The 22,603-nt window shown below is 34.7% G+C and overlaps 1 protein-coding gene across 1 annotated transcript; it reads left to right on the forward strand.

Moving 5' to 3' along the window:
* The first annotated feature begins 15,540 nt into the window (after positions 1-15,540).
* On the forward strand, positions 15,541-22,116 carry LOC107625409 (beta-galactosidase 3). Its single transcript, XM_088501062.1, has 19 exons — positions 15,541-15,835; positions 15,953-16,048; positions 16,150-16,262; positions 16,347-16,415; positions 16,505-16,595; positions 16,793-16,936; positions 17,356-17,444; positions 17,612-17,717; positions 17,833-17,920; positions 18,796-18,914; positions 19,016-19,180; positions 19,282-19,463; positions 19,577-19,686; positions 19,769-19,878; positions 20,199-20,309; positions 20,399-20,512; positions 20,595-20,797; positions 20,892-21,228; positions 21,511-22,116. The coding sequence occupies exons 1-19, from the start codon at positions 15,665-15,667 to the stop codon at positions 21,643-21,645; spliced, it is 2,553 nt and encodes an 850-aa protein (XP_088357188.1). The 5' UTR covers positions 15,541-15,664; the 3' UTR covers positions 21,646-22,116.
* The last annotated feature ends 487 nt before the right edge of the window (positions 22,117-22,603 follow it).

Below are 22,603 nucleotides of genomic sequence, written 5' to 3' on the forward strand. Positions count from 1 at the left end.
GCTAGGTTGACTTTGTTACATACCACCACCTATGAGCACATGATCAAAATATTCAATCTAGAATGAACAGTTGTAGTTGTAACATAAAATATGATTATTATGATATACTTTTTCTATTAGTAAACCAAATAAATTACACGCGAGCATCATGAAAAAGAGGACCATACATTTACTTTTTACATTTAAATAAAAAAAGAAAGAAAAGTAAAAGACCGTTATTGAATAAGTGGAGATTCAGTTACTTAATTACCTTTACCTTGGATGGTAGTCTACTATTCTGTATTTACCGTAGCATTACCTGGCGGGCAAAAGAATAAAAATGACAATGACGATGTAATACGAATTGATCATGAAATGCTAATGATGTAGTTGTATTTGTATACCTGCGAATAGGGGTGAAAGACTGGAAGTGGCCAGGCTATTCGACATTCGACAACATTTGTGGCTCCTTTTGTTTTAGTTTTGGTACTGCTAGATTCGTTTTATTAAATAGATTCGGTTTAGTTTTTTTTTTTTATAATAAAATATATTAATTAAAAAATTTAATTTTAATGTATTATCAATATAAACTATAAAGTAATTTTAGGGCAAAAAACTAGAATAAGTCAAGGCAAGAAATGTGTAACCTAAATACGCCAAATTGAAAATCATTTCAGCAATAAGCCAAACGTGAATTTTATGTAATTCGAACCAGGGTGGTTCGAATTAGGTGAAAAGGAGCTTTGTGTGTAATTCGAACCAATGTGGTTCGAACTACTACCCCAAGTAATTCGAACTAACCTAGTTCGAACTATGGGCAAGTGTGCAATCATATGTAATTCGAACCAAGCTGGTTCGAATTACCCTTGGCGCGCTCCTTCATAAATCGAAACAAGCTGGTTCGAATTAGGGGTGATTCGGCTATATAAGGAGTTCGAATCACCCTCATTCAAACTATTATTCCTTCCCCATACCCCACAAAATCTCAGAGAAAACGACCCAGATTCTCTCCGAGGAAGACCTGAACGGAATACTCTGCTGATGGGGGACGATCCGGCACGGTTATATCGCTTGGACGGAGTCGCTCATATAGCCGGGGTCATCAACGACGAGGTTAGTACGGAATTTTTTTAAATTCTAGCGGTATTTGTGACTTAGTGGTTTTGCATGTGGGTTAGATGGTGGTTTATGTTAGTGGTTTATGTAGGTGGTTTATCTGAGGAGATTATGTTGGTGGTTTATGTTAGCGGTTTAAGTTAGCAGTTTAAGTTAGTGGTTTAAGTTAGTGGTTTAGGTTGGTGGTTTAGGGTAGTGGTTTATGTTAGTGGTTTAAGTTAGTGGTTTCTGTTAGTGGTTTATGTTGGTGGTTTATGTTACCGGTTTTTGTGAGTGGTTTATGCAAGCGGTTTACGTGAGTGGTTTATGGTAGGTGGTTTTCGTTAGTGGTTTTATGTTGGTGATTTGTTTGACTTGTTTGATGGTAGTTGTTTTACGCTACCTGTTTTATGTAAACCGGTTTACTTAAGCTGTTTCTTGTTAGTGGATCTTGTTAAGCTGGTTTATGTTAGCGATTTAGTTTTGCGGTCTACGGGTTTGTTTTCCAGTTGCTTATCTTTCATGTAATGTTATGCGGTTTTGCTTAGCAGAATGGTTTGTTGATGATTTATCGTGTTGCTTACGTTTGTGGTTGGTTTCTAAGCTGGTTCTAACTATGCGGTTCATTTCATGCGCAGCCCTAGCGATGCATTAGGAGCATGCGGCGGCAGCAGGGCATGCGACTTGATGACAGATATGTTCCGTACTTGCAGATGGCAGGTCTATACCATCTTGCAAGGTTGAACGACTGATGGTTCCGGCTAGATGAGGCCCTTGTCAGTGCATTCGTTGAGCGATGGGGTCCCGAGACCCACATGTTTCATATGCCGTTCGGAGAGTGCACGATCACACTCCAGGACGTGGCATACCAGCTTGGTTTGCCAGTGGACGGCCGTTACGTGAGCGAGTGCCTGTCAGAGTTCCATATATACATCGAGGGTGGCCGTCCAGCCTGGGTCTGGTTCCAGGAGTTGCTCGGAGTTACACCTCCTCCTAGTCAGGTTCAGAAGTACGCAGTGAACTGCAGCTAGTTTCATGAGACTTTTGGTGAGTGCCCTGAGGATGCAGATGAGGAGACTGTGTGCCGATATGCCCGTGCGTACATCATGATGTTGTTGGGCACGCAGCTGTTTGCAGACAAGTCCGGGAACCGAATTTACATCAGATGGCTTCCGTACGTAGCGAGGCTGGAGGAGCTGGGTACCTACAGTTGGCGGTCATGGGGGTGAGTGGTATGGTACAGGGATGGGTGACGGGGCTGACACGGGTGACGCTGGACTTGGCTCGGGCCCTCTTGGACATTACTTCGTTGGTGTGCCAGCAGATGACCAGCCTGAGCAGGGGGGTACACCTTGGGTTATCCCGGGATCACAGTGGTCAAACTTTATTGGGTCAGACACGCTTGTTGGGGACTTCGGGAGTCCACGCTTCCTAGAGGAGATCAGCGCCATCATGCAGGGGGACGTCACTCCCCGGAGTGGTGGACAGACCTCAGGCACACAGGCCCCGTTAGATGTTGATCTGAACGAGCCTCCATCGTCATCCGGTGGTCACCAGTTCTGTCTCGGAGGTACCCCTCCATCCGCCTTCACCGCTGCATCAGAGTCTGTCGCAGGGCTGGCTACGGCACCCTTGCATGTTGCGCCACCTGCACAGCCTGCCCCGCAGGAGGATGGGGATGACATCGAGGATGAGGAGCCATTTATCCGCCGAGGTCAGAGGGCACGGGTAGCCCGTCGCTGTGGTACTGGATCGCATCTTTTTAGATGATTCGCTTTTCATGTATTTTGTTCCCCATGGTTCAATCATGTATGATAGTGATATGTACTTTTCTTGTTATGTTGTATTCTGTTTACCTATGTTATCTGTTATTTGTGTTGTGGGACATTGAATATTTATAATCATTGAATCATGAAACAGTTCAGTGTTTACCTTTACTTATTAAAATTTGCATCGACGGAACTTGTAGTAGTATTCATAATGAAAGACAACATATTCATTACTACTCGCAACAATCAAAGTACAATGTATAAAGATCAAACAGTTACATAAATGCTCAAACATTGCATGTAACAGGAAAACTAAAATGTAAATAATACTAACACTAACAACATGCCCACTAATGGCGCCCTGTCTGAGACGATCCTCCAACCTGTGGACAACAACGTCGTGTGTGTCCGGGTTGGCGACATAGGCCGCACCTCTTTGGCCGATTTGGATCTGCCTTGTCCATATTCGTCCGTATCCTTGTGGATCTAGGACGACCCTCTCTTGCACGCCTCCTCTCAGGGTCCGGAATCACCGTGGGCCCGTCGTAAGGTGGCCAGAAGCCTCCGGTATCGGAGGAGTAAATCCCATCCGATACACACTAAACACCGAGCTAATCTGGTAGACGCTGTGAACGTAAGAGGTCCAGGTGACCCGTGAGTAGACACAGCATGCAAGTGCGTGCTGACACGGAAAATGAAGCGCCTGGAAGTATCCGCAGTCACATGTCCGCGAGGCAAGTGATACTCTGTAGGTACCCAAGGAGAAAGAACCAGTCGAAGTGGTCTCTGCTACGGTGAACTCGGAGTTATTCCGGTCATACAACGTCACCGTGAAGCACCTGGCCGTCTTCAAGTTGGCCTCAATACACTTCACCAAATGCTGACTGAATTGTTGTCCGGTTCCCATCTGGGCCTCAGCCTCTCTCCCCTTGCGAACAAAGAGTTCCGCAAGCCTACAATATGTTGCCTTCACCAGGGATGCTACAGGAAGATTTCTGACCCCCTTGAGGATTGAGTTCACACACTCGGAGATATTCGTCGTCATGTGACCGAATCTCCGACCCTCATCATGATGCTGAGTCCACAAGGAGTAATCAATCCGATTCGCCCACTCACACATCGCCGGGTCTTCAGACCGTAGAATATCAAACCAGTAATCAAATTATACCTCGGTCTTCGCATACGCTGCATTCACTAGAAGCCTCCTAGCGTCTTTGCCCTTGAAGGTAAGGGCAAAATTAGCCGCTACGTGTCGTATGCAGAATGCACGGTACGCAGATGGCGGTAACCAACCTCCGTCAGGGGCCTCAAGCGCAGCCTTGATGCCGTTGTGCCTGTCCGATATAACCAGCAGACCGGGCTGCGGGGTCACGTGCTGTCGAAGGTGCGAGAGAAAGAAGCTCTAGGACTCTGCATTCTCACCCTCTACTAAGGCGAATGCGACAGGTAGAATGTTGGAGTTCCCGTCCTGTGCAATAGCGATGAGCAACGTTCCCCCATACTTCCCATACAGATGTGTGCCGTCAATGCTGACTAGCGGCTTGCAATGACGGAATGCCTCGATGCACGGGGGAAAAGTCCAGAAAAGTCTGTGAAAATACGCTTGAGACTCGTCTACCTGTCCTCCAACTCGAACCGGGCTCGTCTTAAGGACCGCAACACTTCCAGGCATCGTCAGCTGGACACCCAACACCCACCTAGGTATGTCGTTGTATGACTCATCCCAGTCACCGTAGATGAGGGCAATAGCCTTCTGCTTTGCCATCCATACCCTCCTGTAAGTCGGCCTAAAACCAAAGTGCGCTGCCGTGGCGTTTAGGAGCACCTTTATGCTCACGGATGCGTCAGCCCTAACCATTGGCATAATGAACGCCGAAATCACATGATAATCCAAACTCCTGTGGTCGCTCGAGATGGATGTGGCCAGGCAAGTGTGAGGTCCGTTGTACCGTTTGACCTCCCAAATGCCCTTGCGCTTCCGGAGACTCAGTCGAATCAACCATGTGCACCCATTCCCAAACTCGGAACACTTGCCCACATACCTACGATGATCGGACTCCAGCACCTTGTACTGTACCCCTCGCCGGATGCTGTAACTCTTCACACTTAACAGGGCCTCGTCTTTATCCTGGAATTGCTGACCAACCTGGAACTCTGTCAGACCAGCAGTCCCTTTCGCATCTCTAGCTCCGAATCCAACAGCGTGCCCTAAAACACCCTCATGCCTCATGGCGTCCAAGTCCAACGAGGAAAATTGTGGTGGATACTGCTGTGTGCCAGAGCTAGAACCACCGCCCGCCAATGCAGGACCAGTCGCTCCAACCTCGTCGCCGCTGTCATCCTCAATCGTATCCGGCTCGACGTCATCCTCATCTGCATCACCCAAGACTCCGTCTCCGACGCCAACCGGTGGAACGCCCTCTAAAGCGTTCGGCAGAATATCAAAGGATCCTACCTCGTCACCTACGCCGTCATTCAGATCAACAGCAAAAGACGGGGAGGCGACAAGTTGGACCGCTGGCTCGTACACTGGGACAGAGGAAGAGGCCACGGCAGCCCTGGAACTGGAACCAGCTGCCGTGGCTACATTAGTGGTATTCCGGTTCGAACCCCCTGAGCTAGATACCACATCAACCAGCTTTGCCAGCAATTCTGGTGTCCTCACCTCCGAAAACTGCCTCCGACAAAGAAACATGACTTGCAGGTCCTCATCACTACCAATCGTGAGACAATCATACTTCACCGTATCATGCAGGATCGTGACTGGAATGCGATAGAAAAACTTCTTAACCCGCTTTACACCTTCCAGGCCAAGTTTCATCAGCACAGATCTAACAAGGTCATCATAGCTTGTCGTTGGATTCACGACAATACACAGAGGATCCTTATCTGTGAACTTCACTCCGGAATGAGTTTTCCTCTTAATGGATCCTCTGTGGTGAACCAGAACAACAAAACTCTCCTCACTAGCCATCTTACTCCATCTAATGAGACCAACTCACGCTTAGAACGGTTATATAGAGGTCTCTCTCCCACTAATTCGAATCGGCCCGGTTCGAATTATGGTTTGTGTAATTCGAACCAGACCGGTTCGAATTACTAAGGCCAGTCTCTCTCTATAATTCGAACCACCCTGGTTCGAACTATGTACACCCAAGGTTCGAACCTACCTGGTTCGATTTATGAAGAAATTTTAGGTAGTAGTTCGAACCACATTGGTTCGAATTACACACAAAGCTCCTCTTCACCTAATTCGAACCAGCCTGGTTCGAATTACTAAGGTTTGTAATTCGAACCACCCTGGTTCGAATTACATAAAATTCACGTTTGGCTTATTACTGAAACGATTTTCAGTTTGGCGTATTTACGTTACACATTTCTTGCCTTGGCTTATTCTAGTTTTTTGCCCGTAATTTTATATGTATATTTAATTACGTAATGTTATATCAATAAAAATAATAACTTTTTATATTATTCTCGTAAATAGTCATTCAAAAAAATGGATGTGATTGTGACTATATAAAATACTTTACACTTTAATATATTAAAATTAAATTTTAATTAAAAATATCAGATTATATTGTTTTAAAAAAAAGTTTACAAAATTTGTTGGGCAATTCGTTAAAATATTTTTTATAAAAGAAAATTATTCTTGGAATGGACAGTCAACTATTTATTTATAATAAATTCAAAACAAAATTAAAAAAATCAATAGTAAAGACTAGTTAATATTGTAAATATGTTTTTGGATTGTAAATATGATTATAATATGTAACTAACAATTAAATTCTAGAATGTATTTAATGCCAATTTAAATTTTCTTAAATTTATTATTTTAATTTATAATTCACAAAACAAATTTTTTAAATAGATTCATAGGTTTCTCAAATTTTTAACACAGGCTGGACTCAATGCACATTTAAAAAAAAATAAAAAATCTATAAAAGATGACAAGCTTAGACTTAAACTATATATTTACAACACAGAAAATGCTCATTTAAGTCAAAACTCGACTCAAATTGGCCTATCCTCACCACCATTCTACAAAGGATAAAATCAAAAAGTCTATTTTTTATTTCTTAAAAAAAAGAGTTAAGAACATAATTACAAAGATATAATTTTCTTAAAAGTATACTGTTGAATCATTTTTATTTAATTTGAATAATTATTTTTTAAATAAATTATTGAATACAAATTTATATAGATTATGTTCGAATGTTATATCTTTTATTTTTGTGTAATTTCTACTTATGGTTTTTACCAATTACTTTTGAGTTTTGTACTGTCATGACATTTTTAATTAGAAAATATATGGAAATCAGAAAATCAACTGATGCAAAAGGTCAAAAGAGAGAGAAAAAAAATTTAAATATCATAATAAAAATTACCATTTTTCAAGTAGAAATTTTATACGTTTTGTGGTAGAAACTTTACTTGAGTTTATTTATTTTGTGTCTAAAAAATACGTGTTAATATTATAAATTAAATTTTTTTTATAAAAATATAAAAATAAGTTTTTAATATATTTATTTTATATTTATTAAAAAAATAGATACTTTCTATTAATAGTAACTTTATTATGTGTTTTAAAGAGGATACATATTAACTAAATTTTTTATATATAATTATATATTTTATTTAATTTATTTTTCATATATATTTTATATTTTAATATTTTTATAAAAAGATAATTAATTTTTTGTATATAGTCATATAGTATTAATGTTTGATTATGAAAAATATTAGGTGAATTAATTATTTTTGTAATCAATATAAAGAAATTTGATCATAATTATTAAAAAAAAAAAAAATAGATGTAAATCTTTTATTATACTTTCAGCAGGTTAAATCAGAATATATGGATGCTATATCTTTTTCCCCTTAATCTTGTCTTGTATTTGTTTATATTTATATGACAAAAGAAAAAAAAAAGAACTGGATATTAAGAAAGCCTAACTAATTTTATGTTTAATAAAAAGTATCCTTATTCTTATAACCATCAGAAAAAATTACAAATATCATAATAAAATGTTATAAAATTACCATTTTCCAAAATCATGCAAATGCTCTTCTCTTGGAATATAGTAGCTGTTTCCAGATGTTGAAGGATAGGACAGTTTTCCAATGGTGAATAGCATGCATTATTAATGAGAGAATTTTCAAAATATTTTGCCAAGTGTACTTTGAGAAAATTTTACACTGCAGATAATTCAAAAATAAAATCCTAACAATAATGATGGCAGATTGGCAGTAACTTCTGAATATAACGAGTGTACAAAAAGGATACACCTCGTATTCACATTAGTTGACTACATTTTGTGAAAACATGATCTAGAACGGCTTAGTTGCTGTTTATCTGCCTGACTATATTTGATTATTTTCTTAATGAAAATATTAGGCCAATATAGGAATGTTAGGGCCAACAATTTTTGTAATTTATAGCCATCAAATAGTTATCAATGATGGTTTTAATGGTGTGAGATTGGTGTGAAATTTCATCCAGTGGCTCACTTTCTTTGCTGGTTACATGCTGGCCAGAATTTAACAAAGTTGTTGGTCCCTAGACTTTTTCTTTTTTTTATTAATGTTAGTTAATATTTTAGACAAATATATTATTTTTATATTATTATAATTTAAAATTTAATATTCAAGATTTAAAATTTAGTCTTTGATATTTAGAGTTAGTCAAATATTAATTAAAAATAATAAATTTTATTAATTATATAATTTTTTTGTCAATTAACTATTTACTTTTAATTTCTTTTCAAACAAAGAAAGAAAACTTAAAATATTAACTTTGCAAAATAAAAAGTAATTTATAGGTGTAAGTCATGTTACACTTATAATATCGAATGATCACTTTTTGTTAAAAAATAAATATTGAATTTCGCCAATCCAACGACTAAATTGGATATTTCAACATGTAGATCAAATGTGAAATAAACTTTTATAAAATTTGGAAGCAATTTAATATTTCATCGCACTCCTTTATTTAAAATATAATATATAATATAATTTTGAAAATATAAGTAAATGTTGACAACTAAGAATCATGGCTCATTAATTTTAAAAATAAATGGACAAAAATATAAATAAAAAATTATATTTTTTTACAAAAATGTCACGATATTAATAGATTTGTAAAATTTAAAATGTTTTTTTATTAAAATTAATTTTTTAGATATATTTTAATATTTACGAATTTTAGTATGAATTTTCGCTATCTCAAACTCTTTTAAATATACTTTTGTTTATTTACTCTTAATTTTAGAATAAATAATAAACATATAAAAATACATATAAAAGAATGTAAAGTTGACAAAAATAATATTAAAATTCATAAATATCAAAATATACTTAAAAATTTTATTTTTAATTGATAAAAATACACTTTAAACTTTACAAACCTATCAATAACATAGCATTTTTATTCATTAAAAATAATTGTGAGTTTAGTTTAATATTTATAAATTTTTATAAATTTTTTTATTTATTCTAAATTTTTTATGTGTATTTTTGTCTATTTATTTTTAATTTTATTATGAAAAGCAATTATATATATATGTTTGATCATCATTAAATGGAATTAGAAACATCCTTTTAGAGCAAAACTCGTAACATACACGGTCTCTAAAATACAGATATTTTATTTATTGATACTTGTTCAATATGTGTATCTTTTATAACTATGTATTAATAAAAAATAATAAAAAATAACTAAATATACTTAAAACATATCTAAATACTGACATGTGTATCAGCATGTATATATGTTCAGTCTTGTTATTAATATTTATTTTTAAAATAAATCTAAAAATAATATATATTATTATTTATTAAAAAAATAATTAGTTTGAATACTTTATATAATTAAAAAAGACGTTAAAAATAGTTAAAAAACTAATTCATATTTTATTATAAAAATATTAAAATATTATTATAATTTATCTAAAAATTACTTTATATTTTATATGTATGTAATGTTTCTAAGTCTTATAAAAATTTAAAATTCATATGTCTATATACTTTATGTTGTATCGTATTATATATCCGTAGTAGTGTTTATGCACTATAACTTAGAGCTCGTGGTTTGATAAAGTTTTTATTTTTTGAAATTATTAGCTTATCAAAGTAAGCTTTTAAAAAATTATAACATTTATATTTGGTAATTTAATTTAAAATAACTTTTAATAAGTACAAGTAATAACAATTATGTTTGATAAAATAATTTTTAAAATTTAAAATACTATAATAAACATAAATATAAGAGTAAATTTGAAATTTTATTAAAATATATAATTATATTAATTTTTTTAATTTTGATAAATATAAATCAATTTTAAAAAATTCTACCTTAAATATTTTTTAAAATATTTTTATTTTTTAAAAAATACAAATACAAATATATTATTTTTTATTTATCAAATATAAGATGAAAAGCTTATTACTTTTAAAATTACAAATACCCTTTTTAAAAATTTTATCAAACCAAACTTTATAATGACATACAATATTTCATCGTATTTATACAAATATTCTATAATACACCTCTTTTTAGATCTTAACATGATTGTATACCAATTATAACTTATTTTAATAGTATATATTAAAATCATTTGATTGCACTACAAGAAAAATATTAAGTATCGTCGAATTTATCGACGAATTTATAGACAATTTTGATATAGAATTCGTTTGGTCAACTCGTTACTGATAGATTCTAGTTTCCTACAATAAATTCATTAGTAATACTTGGAGAAAAAATGGAGAAAATAGGCATGAAATTTAGCGTATGATTTACCGTCGGAATAATCTACTGGTAAACCATTTTAGTAAAATGCTGCGTTTTGGTGATCCACAACGAGTTACTGTCAAATTTATCCGCCGATAAATCCGGCGGTAACGAACCCTAAAATTCAAAGTGCAAACTCTCTTTCCCTTCATTTCAAGATTTTCTCTCTCTCTCTCTAACCTCTCTTCTCCCTTTCTCTCTCTAACTGCCGCCTCTCCTCGTGGTCCGTCCTCAACCCCCCGCTGCCTGCCCCTCTGTCAGCTCCGTCAACCCATTCCTCCTCTCCTCTCTGTCAGCTGCGACTCCCTCTTTCTCTTTGTTCGTCTGCCGCCATCGCCATCCAGCACCGCCGCCGTCGCGTCCAGTACCAACACGACTCTCACGTTCTCTCTGTTCTTCTTCTTCTTCTTCTTCTGTTTTTTCCTCAGGTTTTATGGTCTTTTTTTCTTGTTTAAGTTAATTTAAGATTTAGTTATATGTTAATTTAGGATTTAGAATTTGGCATTAAGTTAATTGAGAATTTAGGAGTTGGTTATTATATGCCAGTTTAGGATTTAAGATGAAGTTAATTTAGGATTTAGGAATTAGTTATATGTTAATTTAGGATTTAGAATTTGATTATTGTATTCTAATTTAGGGTTTAGGATAAAGTTAATTGAGGAATTATGAATTAGTTGTATGTTGATTTAGGATTTAGGAAGAAGTGCAAGATGCTTGAATTTTGAAGTAGGAAATGTATCAAAAAAATGTTACAAGCCTCAAGTTCATATAATATACTTATTTATATTATGCAGTGTTTAATAGTAGCAATAGTTAACTCTAAAACTTGTAAATTTACCTATATATGAAAATAAGTTATTATAATTTGCTAGAAATGTTGTGAATTTAATTGTGTTCTGACTGATGATGTTGTGGATTGAGGTTGGTTGGATTTATGGAAATCATAAAGGTGGATATATGTCAAATTTTAGGGGAGGTTATGTCATATGTTTTTTGAAATAATCTAAATATTGAATGATTTGTGTAGTATATATGCTGATTAGTGTTAATAATATATTTTTTTTGTAGACATGACGTGTAGATGTAGATCAAGCGGGTTTCGTGGTCGTAGTAGAGGGAGGGCTTCCACCGAATCTCCAGGGACTGTTCAGTCATTGTCCTCTACCCAACTACCCCGTCAATTCCTGTGACGTCACAGGTGGGTCTAACGGACTAGCAGTTTATCATAGTCCCAAACTCGAATTACGTGCCTCCTGTTGGGCCGCCGTGGGGAGCTCTCGACCACCGGAGAGATTTTGGGGATGAATCAAGTGAGATAATATAAGATGAGAAGACACCACATCCAACTCAAAACCTTAAGGTAGTAAGTTACCCCTCTTTCTATCTCCTCCACCACGAGTATTCGTCCATCACATCGCCGCAAAACACCGTGGGACACACCGCTCGGACCACCTTTGCCGGGAAGACTTTCGATGCTTCACCTTAAATACCCGTTAAACCACCAGACCGATTAATCATCGACTCTGACACCACTTGTTGAGCCGCCATGAGGAGCTCTCGACCACCAAGAAAATTTCGGGAAGTGAGATAACATAAGATGAAAAGACACCACATCCAACTCAAAACCTTAATACAATAAGTTAATGGGTCTCTCATTTTATAAACTCCCCACTCTTCTTTATTTTCTTTGATGTGGGACTAATTTCATGCACTCCTCACACTTGCAACATTAACACCTTCCTCTATTACGCCCCACGTGCAGATCCAGCGACAGATACCGCGGTGGATGATTCCTCCAGTGCCTACAGTAGGATGTTCCTCCACCACCATCCGTGATCTGACTGCGAATTTGGCCCGATAGTATACATGCGTGAGTACACGCAATTTTTTAATCTTAAGTTTGTTAATTTTAAGTTTATGTGTTTATATGTGTTTGTTAATGTAGGATTTTTTTCTTATAAGTTTACACCAAATAATAATATTTGCACCCAAGAGATCTTCAAAGTCATTAAGTCAATGTACGACCACCCGTGACTGAGGTACACAACAATTTGGCTGAGACCAGAGAACAATAATTTTAGAAGTGGGCGGTAAGAATTCAATAATATTAAATTAATTAACTATATTTTAATTGTATTTTATCTCGATTAACTAATATTGTTGAATCACTTTGTACAGTTAAAATTTATATGGGATATGAAACATAATCTCAAATTTTTTCTTGTAATGTTGATTCATTTAAATATATAGAACAGAAGCAATGATGTATTAGTTTATGGAAAAGAGAATAAAAAATTGTTATAATATGAAAATTAAAGTCACAAATTTATCTGCCCATAAATCCGAGGGTAACGAGCCCTAAAATTCAAAGCGCAAATCCTCTCTCCCTTCATTTCAAGATTTTCTCTCTCTCTCTCTAACCTCTCTTTTCCCTTTCTCTCTCTAACTGCCACCCCTCCTCTCGCGGTCCGTCTTCAGCCCTGCCGCTGCCTCCCCCTCTGTCAGCTCCGTCAACCCATTCCTCCTCTCCTCTTCGTCAGCCACGACTCCCTCTTTCTCTTTGTTCGTCTGCCGCTGTTGCCATCTAGCACCGTCGCCATCGCGTCCTGTACCAACGTGACTCCTATTTTCTCTCTGTTCTTCTCCTTATGTTTTTTTCTCAGGTTCTATGGTCCTTTTTTTTCTTGTTTAAGTTAATTTAAGATTTAGTTATATGTTAATTCAGTATTTAGTTATATGTTAATTTAGGATTTAGAATTTAGCATTAAGTTAATTGAGAATTTAGGATTTGGTTATTATATGTCAGTTTAGGATTTAAGATGAAGTTAATTTAGGATTTAGGAATTAGTTATATGTTAATTTAGGATTTAGGATTTGATTATTATATTCTAATTTAGGGTTTAGGATAAAGTTAATTTAGGAATTATGAATTAGTTATATGTTGATTTAGGATTTAGGAAGAAGTGCAAGATGCTTGAATTTTGAAGTAGGAAATGTATCAAGAAAATGTTACAAGCCTTAAGTTCATATAATATACTTATCTATATTATGCAGTGTTTAATAGTAGCAATAGTTAACTCTAAAACTTGTAAATTTACCTATATATGAAAACAAGTTATTATAATTTGCTAGAAATGTTGTGAATTTAATTGTGTTCTCACTGATGATGCTGTAGATTGAGGTTGGTTGAATTTGTAGAAACCATAAAGGTGGATATATGTCAAATTTTAGGGGAGGTTATGTCATATGTTTTTTGAAATAATCTAAATGTTGAATGATTTGTGTAGTATATATGCTGATTAGTGTTAATAATATATTCTCTTTGTAGATATGACGACAGGTAGTAGAGGTAGATCGAGTGGGTTTCGTGGTCGTAGTAGAAGGAGAGCTTCCACTGAATCTCCAAGGACTCTTCTGTCATCACCCTTTACCCAACTACCCCGTCAATTCCTGTGACGTCACAGGTGGGTCCAACGGACTAGCAATTCATCATGGTCCAAAATTCGAACTACGTGCCTTCCTCTGTTATGCCCCACATGCAGATCCAGCGACAGATACCGCCGAGGATGATTCCTCCAGTGCCCCCAGTAGGATGTCCCTCCACTACCACCCGTGATCTGGCCGAGGATTTGGCCTGATAGCATGCAGGCGTGAGTATACGCAATTTTTTAATCTTAAGTTTGTTAATCTTAAGTTTATGTGTTTATATGTGTTTGTTAATATTAGGTTTTTTTTCTTATATATTTATACTAAACAACAATACTTGTACTCAAGAGATCTCTAAAATCATTAAGTCAATGTACGACTACCCGTGACCGAAATACATGACGATTTTGGCTGAGACCGGAGAACAATAATTTTAGAAGTGGGCAGTAAGAATTTAATAATATTGAATTAATTAACTGTATTTAAACTGAATTTTATCTCGACTAACTAATATTATTGAATCACTTTGTACCGTTGAAATTTATATTGGATGTGGAATATAATCTCAAATTTTTCTTGTAATGTTGATTTATTTAAATATATAGGACAGAAGCAATGATGTATTAGTTTATGGGAAAGAGAATAAAAATTGTTATAATATGAAAATTAAAGTCACAAATCATAATATATATATATATATAAAATAAAAATAAATAAATACTTCAATGATTTGTGAACATATTCATCTCATGGTTTATAGCAAAATTGTGATAAATTCTTGTCTTTTACATAAAACTAGTAAAGTTAAGATTTTAAAATTTTCATAGTTTAAATATTAACACCTATTATTTTTTTTATAATATTTTTTATTTTATTAAATTAAAGACTAATTTATTACAAATTTAAATTTCATTTAAAAATTTATTGTTGGATAATGAATTGCTATATAAACAAGACGTAATTCAAATTTCGAATACTTATTTAAATAGACTAATAAATTAATCACTAGATCAATTTAAATTTGTTATATTAATACCTATTATACTATTACTATTTAAAAGTTAGATACTACTGTAAGAGATAAAAAGAGACTCAATTAAGTAATTTTTATTAATAGCAAAATTTTATATAAAAAAATCATAGTGTGATATAATCAATCATATAAGAAATTAATCATTGATATAATTTCCTCTTTAAAATTTTACTTCCATAAATTCAATTCCTTCTTATTTTCCTTTTCCTATTCTATGGAATTCTATTTCTATGAAATTACTAATTAGTCATTTAATGCATTAAAAACGAAATTCAGTTTGATGAATTGAAAGAATTAAAGTCACTTGGTGTAGTACTGAGACAACTCGCACAAGAAAACAAAACCGTTTCCACAATTTTATGGCTGCTGTCACTCTCACTCTTACTCTAACTCTTCATACTCACATTATAAACCAAAATACTTTGTAACTCAAAGCCACGCAGTGTTGTATTCCAAGACACCTGTGCCTGCTACTCAACTCAATGAAATCATACGCACTACTTATAAGTACTCCTCTGTTCTTCTCAATTTGATCTTCGACTCTCTCTCTCTCTCTCTCTTTCTCTGAGCATGGAAACTAGCTCGGTTTCCAAAGTTGTGTTTGCATTTTGCTTGGCTTTGTGCCTTGTCACTCACCTTGTTCACTCAACTGTTACATATGATCGAAAGGCCATTCTCATCAATGGCCAAAGAAGAATCCTTTTCTCTGGCTCCATACATTATCCCAGAAGTACCCCTGATGTATGTAATCTAAGATATATACGTAGTTAACATCTCAAAATAACTGTCGGTGTAGTACTTTCCCAGTTCAATTAGAATTAAAGCGAAGTTTCTGATATTTATATTTGAATTGTGCAGATGTGGGAAGATCTAATTCAGAAGGCAAAAGAAGGAGGAATAGATGTGATTGAAACCTATGTGTTCTGGAATGTTCATGAGCCTTCCCCTGGCAATGTATCTCGCTCTCTTCTTATTATCTGGCTTCTGTTTCAATTCTTTGTTTCAATTTGATCTTTGTTCACTGTGTTTTCTGCATGCTACTCAATGTTACTCAGTACAATTTTGAAGGAAGATATGATCTGGTGAGATTCATGAAGATAATACAGAGAGCTGGTCTCTACGCTCATCTTCGCATTGGACCTTATGTCTGTGCTGAATGGAACTTCGGGTACCTTCTATTTTCCACTACTACTTTTACAACTTTTAATTTAATTTTTAATTTTATTTATCATTTTTTTTTTGTTGTATATAGAGGATTTCCTGTGTGGCTGAAGTATGTTCCTGGAATAAGCTTCAGAACAGACAATGAACCTTTCAAGGCGTGTCATATAATTGAGTTCAACATCTTCTTCTTTTCTGTTTTTTCCCCCGATGAATTGAATTTTTCAATTGAGAATTTGATTTGCAGAGGGCAATGCAAGGATTTACTGAGAAGATTGTTGGAATGATGAAGAGTGAGGGTCTGTTTGAATCCCAAGGTGGCCCTATCATACTATCTCAGGTATACTTTCTTCTTCTTGTATTTTATTCTGCAATTGATTGTCATTAATTGTTAGAGTAGCTGTTATGAGAGAATTTTTCATGTCCAGCACTAATAAAATAATAAAGTGGTAGTAGAGTAGCTGTAACTTTTGATTCACATTCACTCAAGAGTAGATCTGGGAATAATAATGAAGCATGTGCAAAATGTTGGTCCAGATTGAGAATGAGTATGGGGCCCAGAGCAAGTTACTTGGAGAAGCTGGCCGAAATTATGTGAATTGGGCTGCTAAAATGGCGATTCAGATGGGAACAGGAGTCCCATGGGTCATGTGCAAGGAAGAGGATGCACCAGATCCAGTGGTGAGTTTTTTAACTTTTTTTTAGTAGCAGCCTAACTTGATAATTACATTCGAAGCTATTTTTATCACTTAAATCTCTAACTTCGAAGGTGATCAGCATAAATAAAATCTTCAATGATATACGAAACGTCGAAATGTCAGATATTCAAGATTTGGATTGATCTTTGAAGTTTTATTCGTGTTTAAATGAAATTTTATAGACTAATTTAAATCTTAACTCCTCAAAATTTATATTATTATGTTAAAATTAATAATATTTGAACTTTATATGCACTATATAACTCCATCGTCGTTACACTACTTCTAATGTGTTGGCTGAGATATATAAAATAAAATAAAGATCCGAAATTAGTTGTAATACATTTCTCAAAAGGAGTACGGCAACTAAACTAATGTGTTCTGTTTGTGGGGCGACAACAGATAAACACGTGCAATGGCTTCTATTGTGACAAGTTCACTCCCAATAGACCCTATAAGCCAATGATATGGACAGAGGCTTGGAGTGGCTGGTAAACATTTTCTTTTTCAGTTATCAGTCACACTTGTAAGACAATCCTTTAAAATGAGAAAAATTATAAAGTAATAAAATAAGTCTTAAATTTATAATTTATATTAAATATGGTCTCATTATTTTGATTTTATTATTTTATTAATTTTCTCATGATAATATATGCAGGTTTACGGAATTTGGAGGTCCAATTCACAAAAGACCCGTACAGGATTTGGCATTTGCGGTTGCTAGATTTATAATACGAGGAGGGTCCTTTGTAAACTACTACATGGTTAGTTTATTTAAAGTAAATTCATTAAATTTGGAAAATTATATTGACAAGATGATAATGATGGAACCTATTTAATTTTTGCAATTTGACCAAGACAGTTCACATTTTTTTCTAGTATCACGGTGGAACCAATTTTGGACGAACAGCTGGTGGCCCTTTCATTACTACCAGCTATGACTATGATGCTCCACTAGATGAATATGGTGAGAATTCAAAATGCAGCACTTTCTACGTGTTATCGTCTCTATTATTCACTTGGTAACAACCAAAATTCCTAACAACAAAATTAACAATGTCACTAATCATCAATATTTAGTGCATTAAAATTAAAATAAAAGTGGCTTAAATAAGTTTTCGCTATATATATATATATATATATATATATATATATTACTTCTTCTATTTTAATCTTTATAATTTTTTTACAATAAAAAAAAGTTATTTATTTTAATTTCCATCAAATAGTGTTACTGTTAATGTGACACACCACAGAAATATTAATCAGTTGTCTCATTACTTAAATGAATATTTTTAATGTCAAGAATCAAGATAGACAATTTTTAAAATTTATTTTGAAAAAAATTATAAGATCTACAACCAAAAAAATGTATATTTTATAAGATCAAAAAGATATTTAACCCAATATGATTTTTCAAATGCTGTTTGCATGTTAATTTTGGGACAAAATTGTGGTAGAATTGTAGAAATATCTATACGTGACTAGTTAAGATAGCTAGTAATTACTTCTTGCATTAAAGGAAAAGAAAAAACAAAAACTTTCAGATCTCTATTCACTTTAGAGGATTTCATTGAAATAGATTAGATTAGTCGTATTCTTGATAATAGGATCCAAATGTTTGTAGTTTAATTATGACAACAATTTTTTCTTTTCTTTTATTATTATTATTTTTTTTTGGTTTCAAAATTTTCATGAGTTCTATGTGTGGATTTGCACATTATACTTCTGTATAAAAAAAATTTACTCTATTTTCACTTTCAAACAAACATACCCAAACACCTAAACTCTATGGTTGATGAGTTCAGTGACAATTTTTTCATGTAACAAAAACATTTGCAGGTTTGATTAGGCAACCGAAGTATGGTCATTTAAAAGAGCTTCATAAAGCTATCAAGATGTGTGAGCGAGCTTTGGTTTCAACTGATCCAATTGTTACTTCACTAGGAGCCTCTCAACAGGTTTTAGCCTTAATTACTTCATACTCATTCTGCTTCCCACATGTGATTAGCTTCTCTATATAGTCTCCACTAACCCTGTAACATCTGTAAATTTTTTCCAGGCTCATGTATACTCGACGGAATCCGGCGATTGCGCTGCTTTCCTCTCAAACTATGATTCAAAATCCTCAGTTAGAATCATGTTTAATAACATGCATTACACTTTGCCACCTTGGTCCGTTAGCATCCTCCCAGATTGTAGGAATGTTGTCTTCAATACAGCAAAAGTATGGAACAAAAATCTGATAGATTTTCATATCATTTTGTATTTTTGTTCTGTATTTAATAATTGGGAAAACTTAGTAATGAATTACTCTTCTACTTGCAGGTAGGAGTGCAAACATCTCAAATGCAAATGCTGCCAACTAGTACTCATATGTTCTCATGGGAGAGTTTCGATGAAGATCCGTCTACTTTAGACGACAGCGGCTCTACAATCACTGCCCCGGCTCTCCTGGACCAGCTAAATGTAACCCGCGATGCGAGCGACTATCTTTGGTATATGACAAGGTGATGAGCCTGATTGAACTTCACAAGTCACAACTAATTTTGTTTAGCTTCTTAAGTTTGACCTTTTGAGTATACATAATTTTTGTAACTCATTAGATACTATGTATCTGCAGCATTGATATAGGTTCATCCGAATCGTTTCTACATGGAGGCGAACTCCCCACTCTTATTGTTCGGTCTACAGGACATGCTGTCCATGTTTTCATCAATGGTCAACTTTCTGGTATGAAGTTCTACTTTATTATTTCTAGGATCACATTGCTGGTTGTTTAGTAAAATCAAACATGGTATATCATTGAAATTAGGTTCTGCCTATGGAACAAGGGAGTATAGAAGAATCACATATACCGGCAAGGTAAATCTTCGTGCCGGAACAAACAGAATTGCTCTGCTCAGTGTTGCCATTGGACTTCCAGTAAGTTTCTTTCGCCCCAATACTTGGTGCTTGTTATATGATGTTTTGTAACTGCTAATTAGGTCACCTATAGACAGAAACCCAGCTATTAACAAAACAAAAATTTTATGTGCACGCCAAAAATCAGCTATTATGTATTTGTGTATAAATACATTTGTTGTTTAACTCATTTTCAATGTGTATTTTATGTTTTAACATATATTTTATACGGGTAAATAATTTGGTGGCTGATTTTTTATTTACGCATAGCATGATTGTTTCTTTTTCCCTCCTAACATCCAATGTCATTAACAAAACTCTCTTTCTTTTTGTTGTCAAAGAATGTTGGTGAACATTATGAGTCATGGAACACAGGAATCCTAGGTCCAGTTTCACTCCATGGACTTGACCAAGGAAAGTGGGACTTGTCATGGCAGAAATGGACTTATCAGGTTTGTTAATTAATCTCACTTCGGATGCATGCTTATGCAGGCTCATTTCACATTCAAGAGAATATATACTAAAGCATTCCAATTAATAGGTTGGGCTGAAAGGAGAGGCCATGAATCTTGCATCTCCTAATGGTTTTTCTGCAGTCCAGTGGATGCAATCGGCGATAGTTGTACAAAGAAACCAGCCACTAACATGGCACAAGGTAACATTCAAGAGAAATATGCAAAGTTTCTGACTAAACAATTAGCTAAACAAACAGATACAATTCTGTAAACTTCTTGCAGACTTTTTTTGATGCTCCCGAAGGAGACGAACCGTTGGCATTGGATATGGAGGGCATGGGAAAAGGTCAAATATGGATTAATGGACAGAGCATTGGAAGATACTGGACCACATATGCTAATGGCAATTGTAGTGGCTGTAATTATGCTGGGTCATTTAAGCCTCCAAAGTGCCAATTTGGTTGTGGCGAACCAACCCAGAGATGGTAAAAAAACTTTTAAGATCACCATTTTTTATAAATCATAAATCCTAAACCTTAAACCCTGAATCTTTTAAACTCTTGTTCAAAAATATTTCAGGTACCATGTACCAAGGTCATGGTTGAAGCCAAGTCAAAATCTACTGGTTATTTTTGAGGAGCTCGGAGGCGATCCTTCGAGAATCTCTCTTGTGAAGAGGTCAGTGAGCAGCGTCTGCGCCGACGTGCCGGAGTTTCATCCGAACATTAAGAATTGGCATATTGAGAGTTTTGGGAAATCAGAGGTGTTCCACCCACCAAAGGTTCACTTGCATTGCAGCCCTGGCCAGACCATCTCCATCATCAAATTTGCAAGCTTTGGAACTCCTCTAGGGACTTGTGGGAACTATGAGCAAGGAGCATGTCATTCCCCCTCATCCTACGCCATTTTAGAGAAGGTGCTTGTGCTTTACCTCTCACTCTTGGTTTCACAACCTACTCTATTAACTTCACAATAACAATGAAGCACAATTTAACTTTTAAAAGATTAAATTATTAACAGTTTAGCTCTTAAGAAGATACTTATATTGTTATATTATATTAGACTGATCATTGTATTGACAACTTCATCTTTAGAAGATCATTGCTTTGGTAAATTAGTGTCTAAAACCATTAATAATAACTAAATGTTTCTTTGGCATGTGAGTTTAACCTTGTAGTTTTTTGTTTCATTTCCACAGAAATGTATAGGAAAACAAAGATGCACGGTTACAGTTACAAACAGCAATTTTGGGCAAGACCCGTGCCCAAAGGTGATGAAGCGGTTATCAGTTGAAGCTGTTTGCGCTCCAACCGCCACAAATTGGAGAGGCTGATTTGGCCACACAAATAGTATTTATTGTGCAGTGACTTAAATCCCTTAGATTTAATGAATAAATAATATTCTTTTGTTTTAAAATATTTGTAAATTCAACATTTTAAAGTAGCAGATATTTTAAAACAAAGAGAATTATAGAAGAATGAGTACATTTAGTAGTAGTTGAATAGGTCAAATCCAGTGTGAAGGTGTATTTTTTGTGAAATGTTGGTGATGCCAAAGGCAATGTAGTTCATAGGTTTTGTTTAGTGGCATTTAACGTGTGTAAATTCATTGTTAGAAAGGTGAATCTGAAACCAAGGGTCTTAATTTTGTACCTATAGAGCATCAGTATTTAAACCGGTTATGGAGGTGCAATTGTGTTTTTGCTTGTATTTCTAGGGATTATCCCAAATCTATGTTCAAATTGGGAACATATTGTGATATCATTGTCTATTGAAGTTTGAAGATATCTATCTTACCTTGGCTGATATATTATTCTCCTTCCTTCTTCCTTTCTTTATTTTTGAAAGCTTTTCTTATATTTGAAAATCGATATATTTGAAACGGTTAGTTTTTCTTTTCTTTCACGAGATAAATTACAATACTCAAACGATTTTGACACCAATAAAATAGTATTTTATCTTTGTTATTAACAAAATAATATTCAAAAAAATTTTAAAATTTGACAGAAATAATCAACCGTCAAATATACTGGAGTTAAAGTTTAGAATTGACGTATTAATTAACAATGATCATAAGTACAAAAATTATCTACTTTTAATTTTTATAATTTTAAAACGTCTCAATTTTAATTTTTTAAAATCCCTAATTTTTTTCTCTTCTTCTTCCTCATCCCCAACAAGTCCCCTTTTCCTTCCTCTTCGAGACATTCTAAAATCCCTAATCTCCTTTTTCCTCTTCTTTTTTCCTAAGTCCCTTACAGCATATCCTCAACAATTCCCCTTTTCCTTCTT

This window comes from Arachis ipaensis, chromosome B1 (assembly GCF_059453495.1).
Source record: "Arachis ipaensis isolate K30076 ecotype BB chromosome B1, ASM5945349v1, whole genome shotgun sequence".
Taxonomy (NCBI): Eukaryota; Viridiplantae; Streptophyta; class Magnoliopsida; order Fabales; family Fabaceae; genus Arachis; species Arachis ipaensis.

What these genes read in the sequence shown, in the direction of transcription:
- LOC107625409 (XM_088501062.1), top strand. Translation starts at nt 15,665, where the DNA reads ATGGAAACTAGCTCGGTTTCCAAAGTTGTGTTTGCATTTTGCTTGGCT. An exon ending in ATGAGCCTTCCCCTGGCAAT is followed by an intron (nt 16,049 to 16,149) that starts GTATCTCGCTCT and finishes AATGTTACTCAG; the next exon opens with TACAATTTTGAAGGAAGATA. An exon ending in TTGTCTTCAATACAGCAAAA is followed by an intron (nt 19,181 to 19,281) that starts GTATGGAACAAA and finishes TTCTACTTGCAG; the next exon opens with GTAGGAGTGCAAACATCTCA.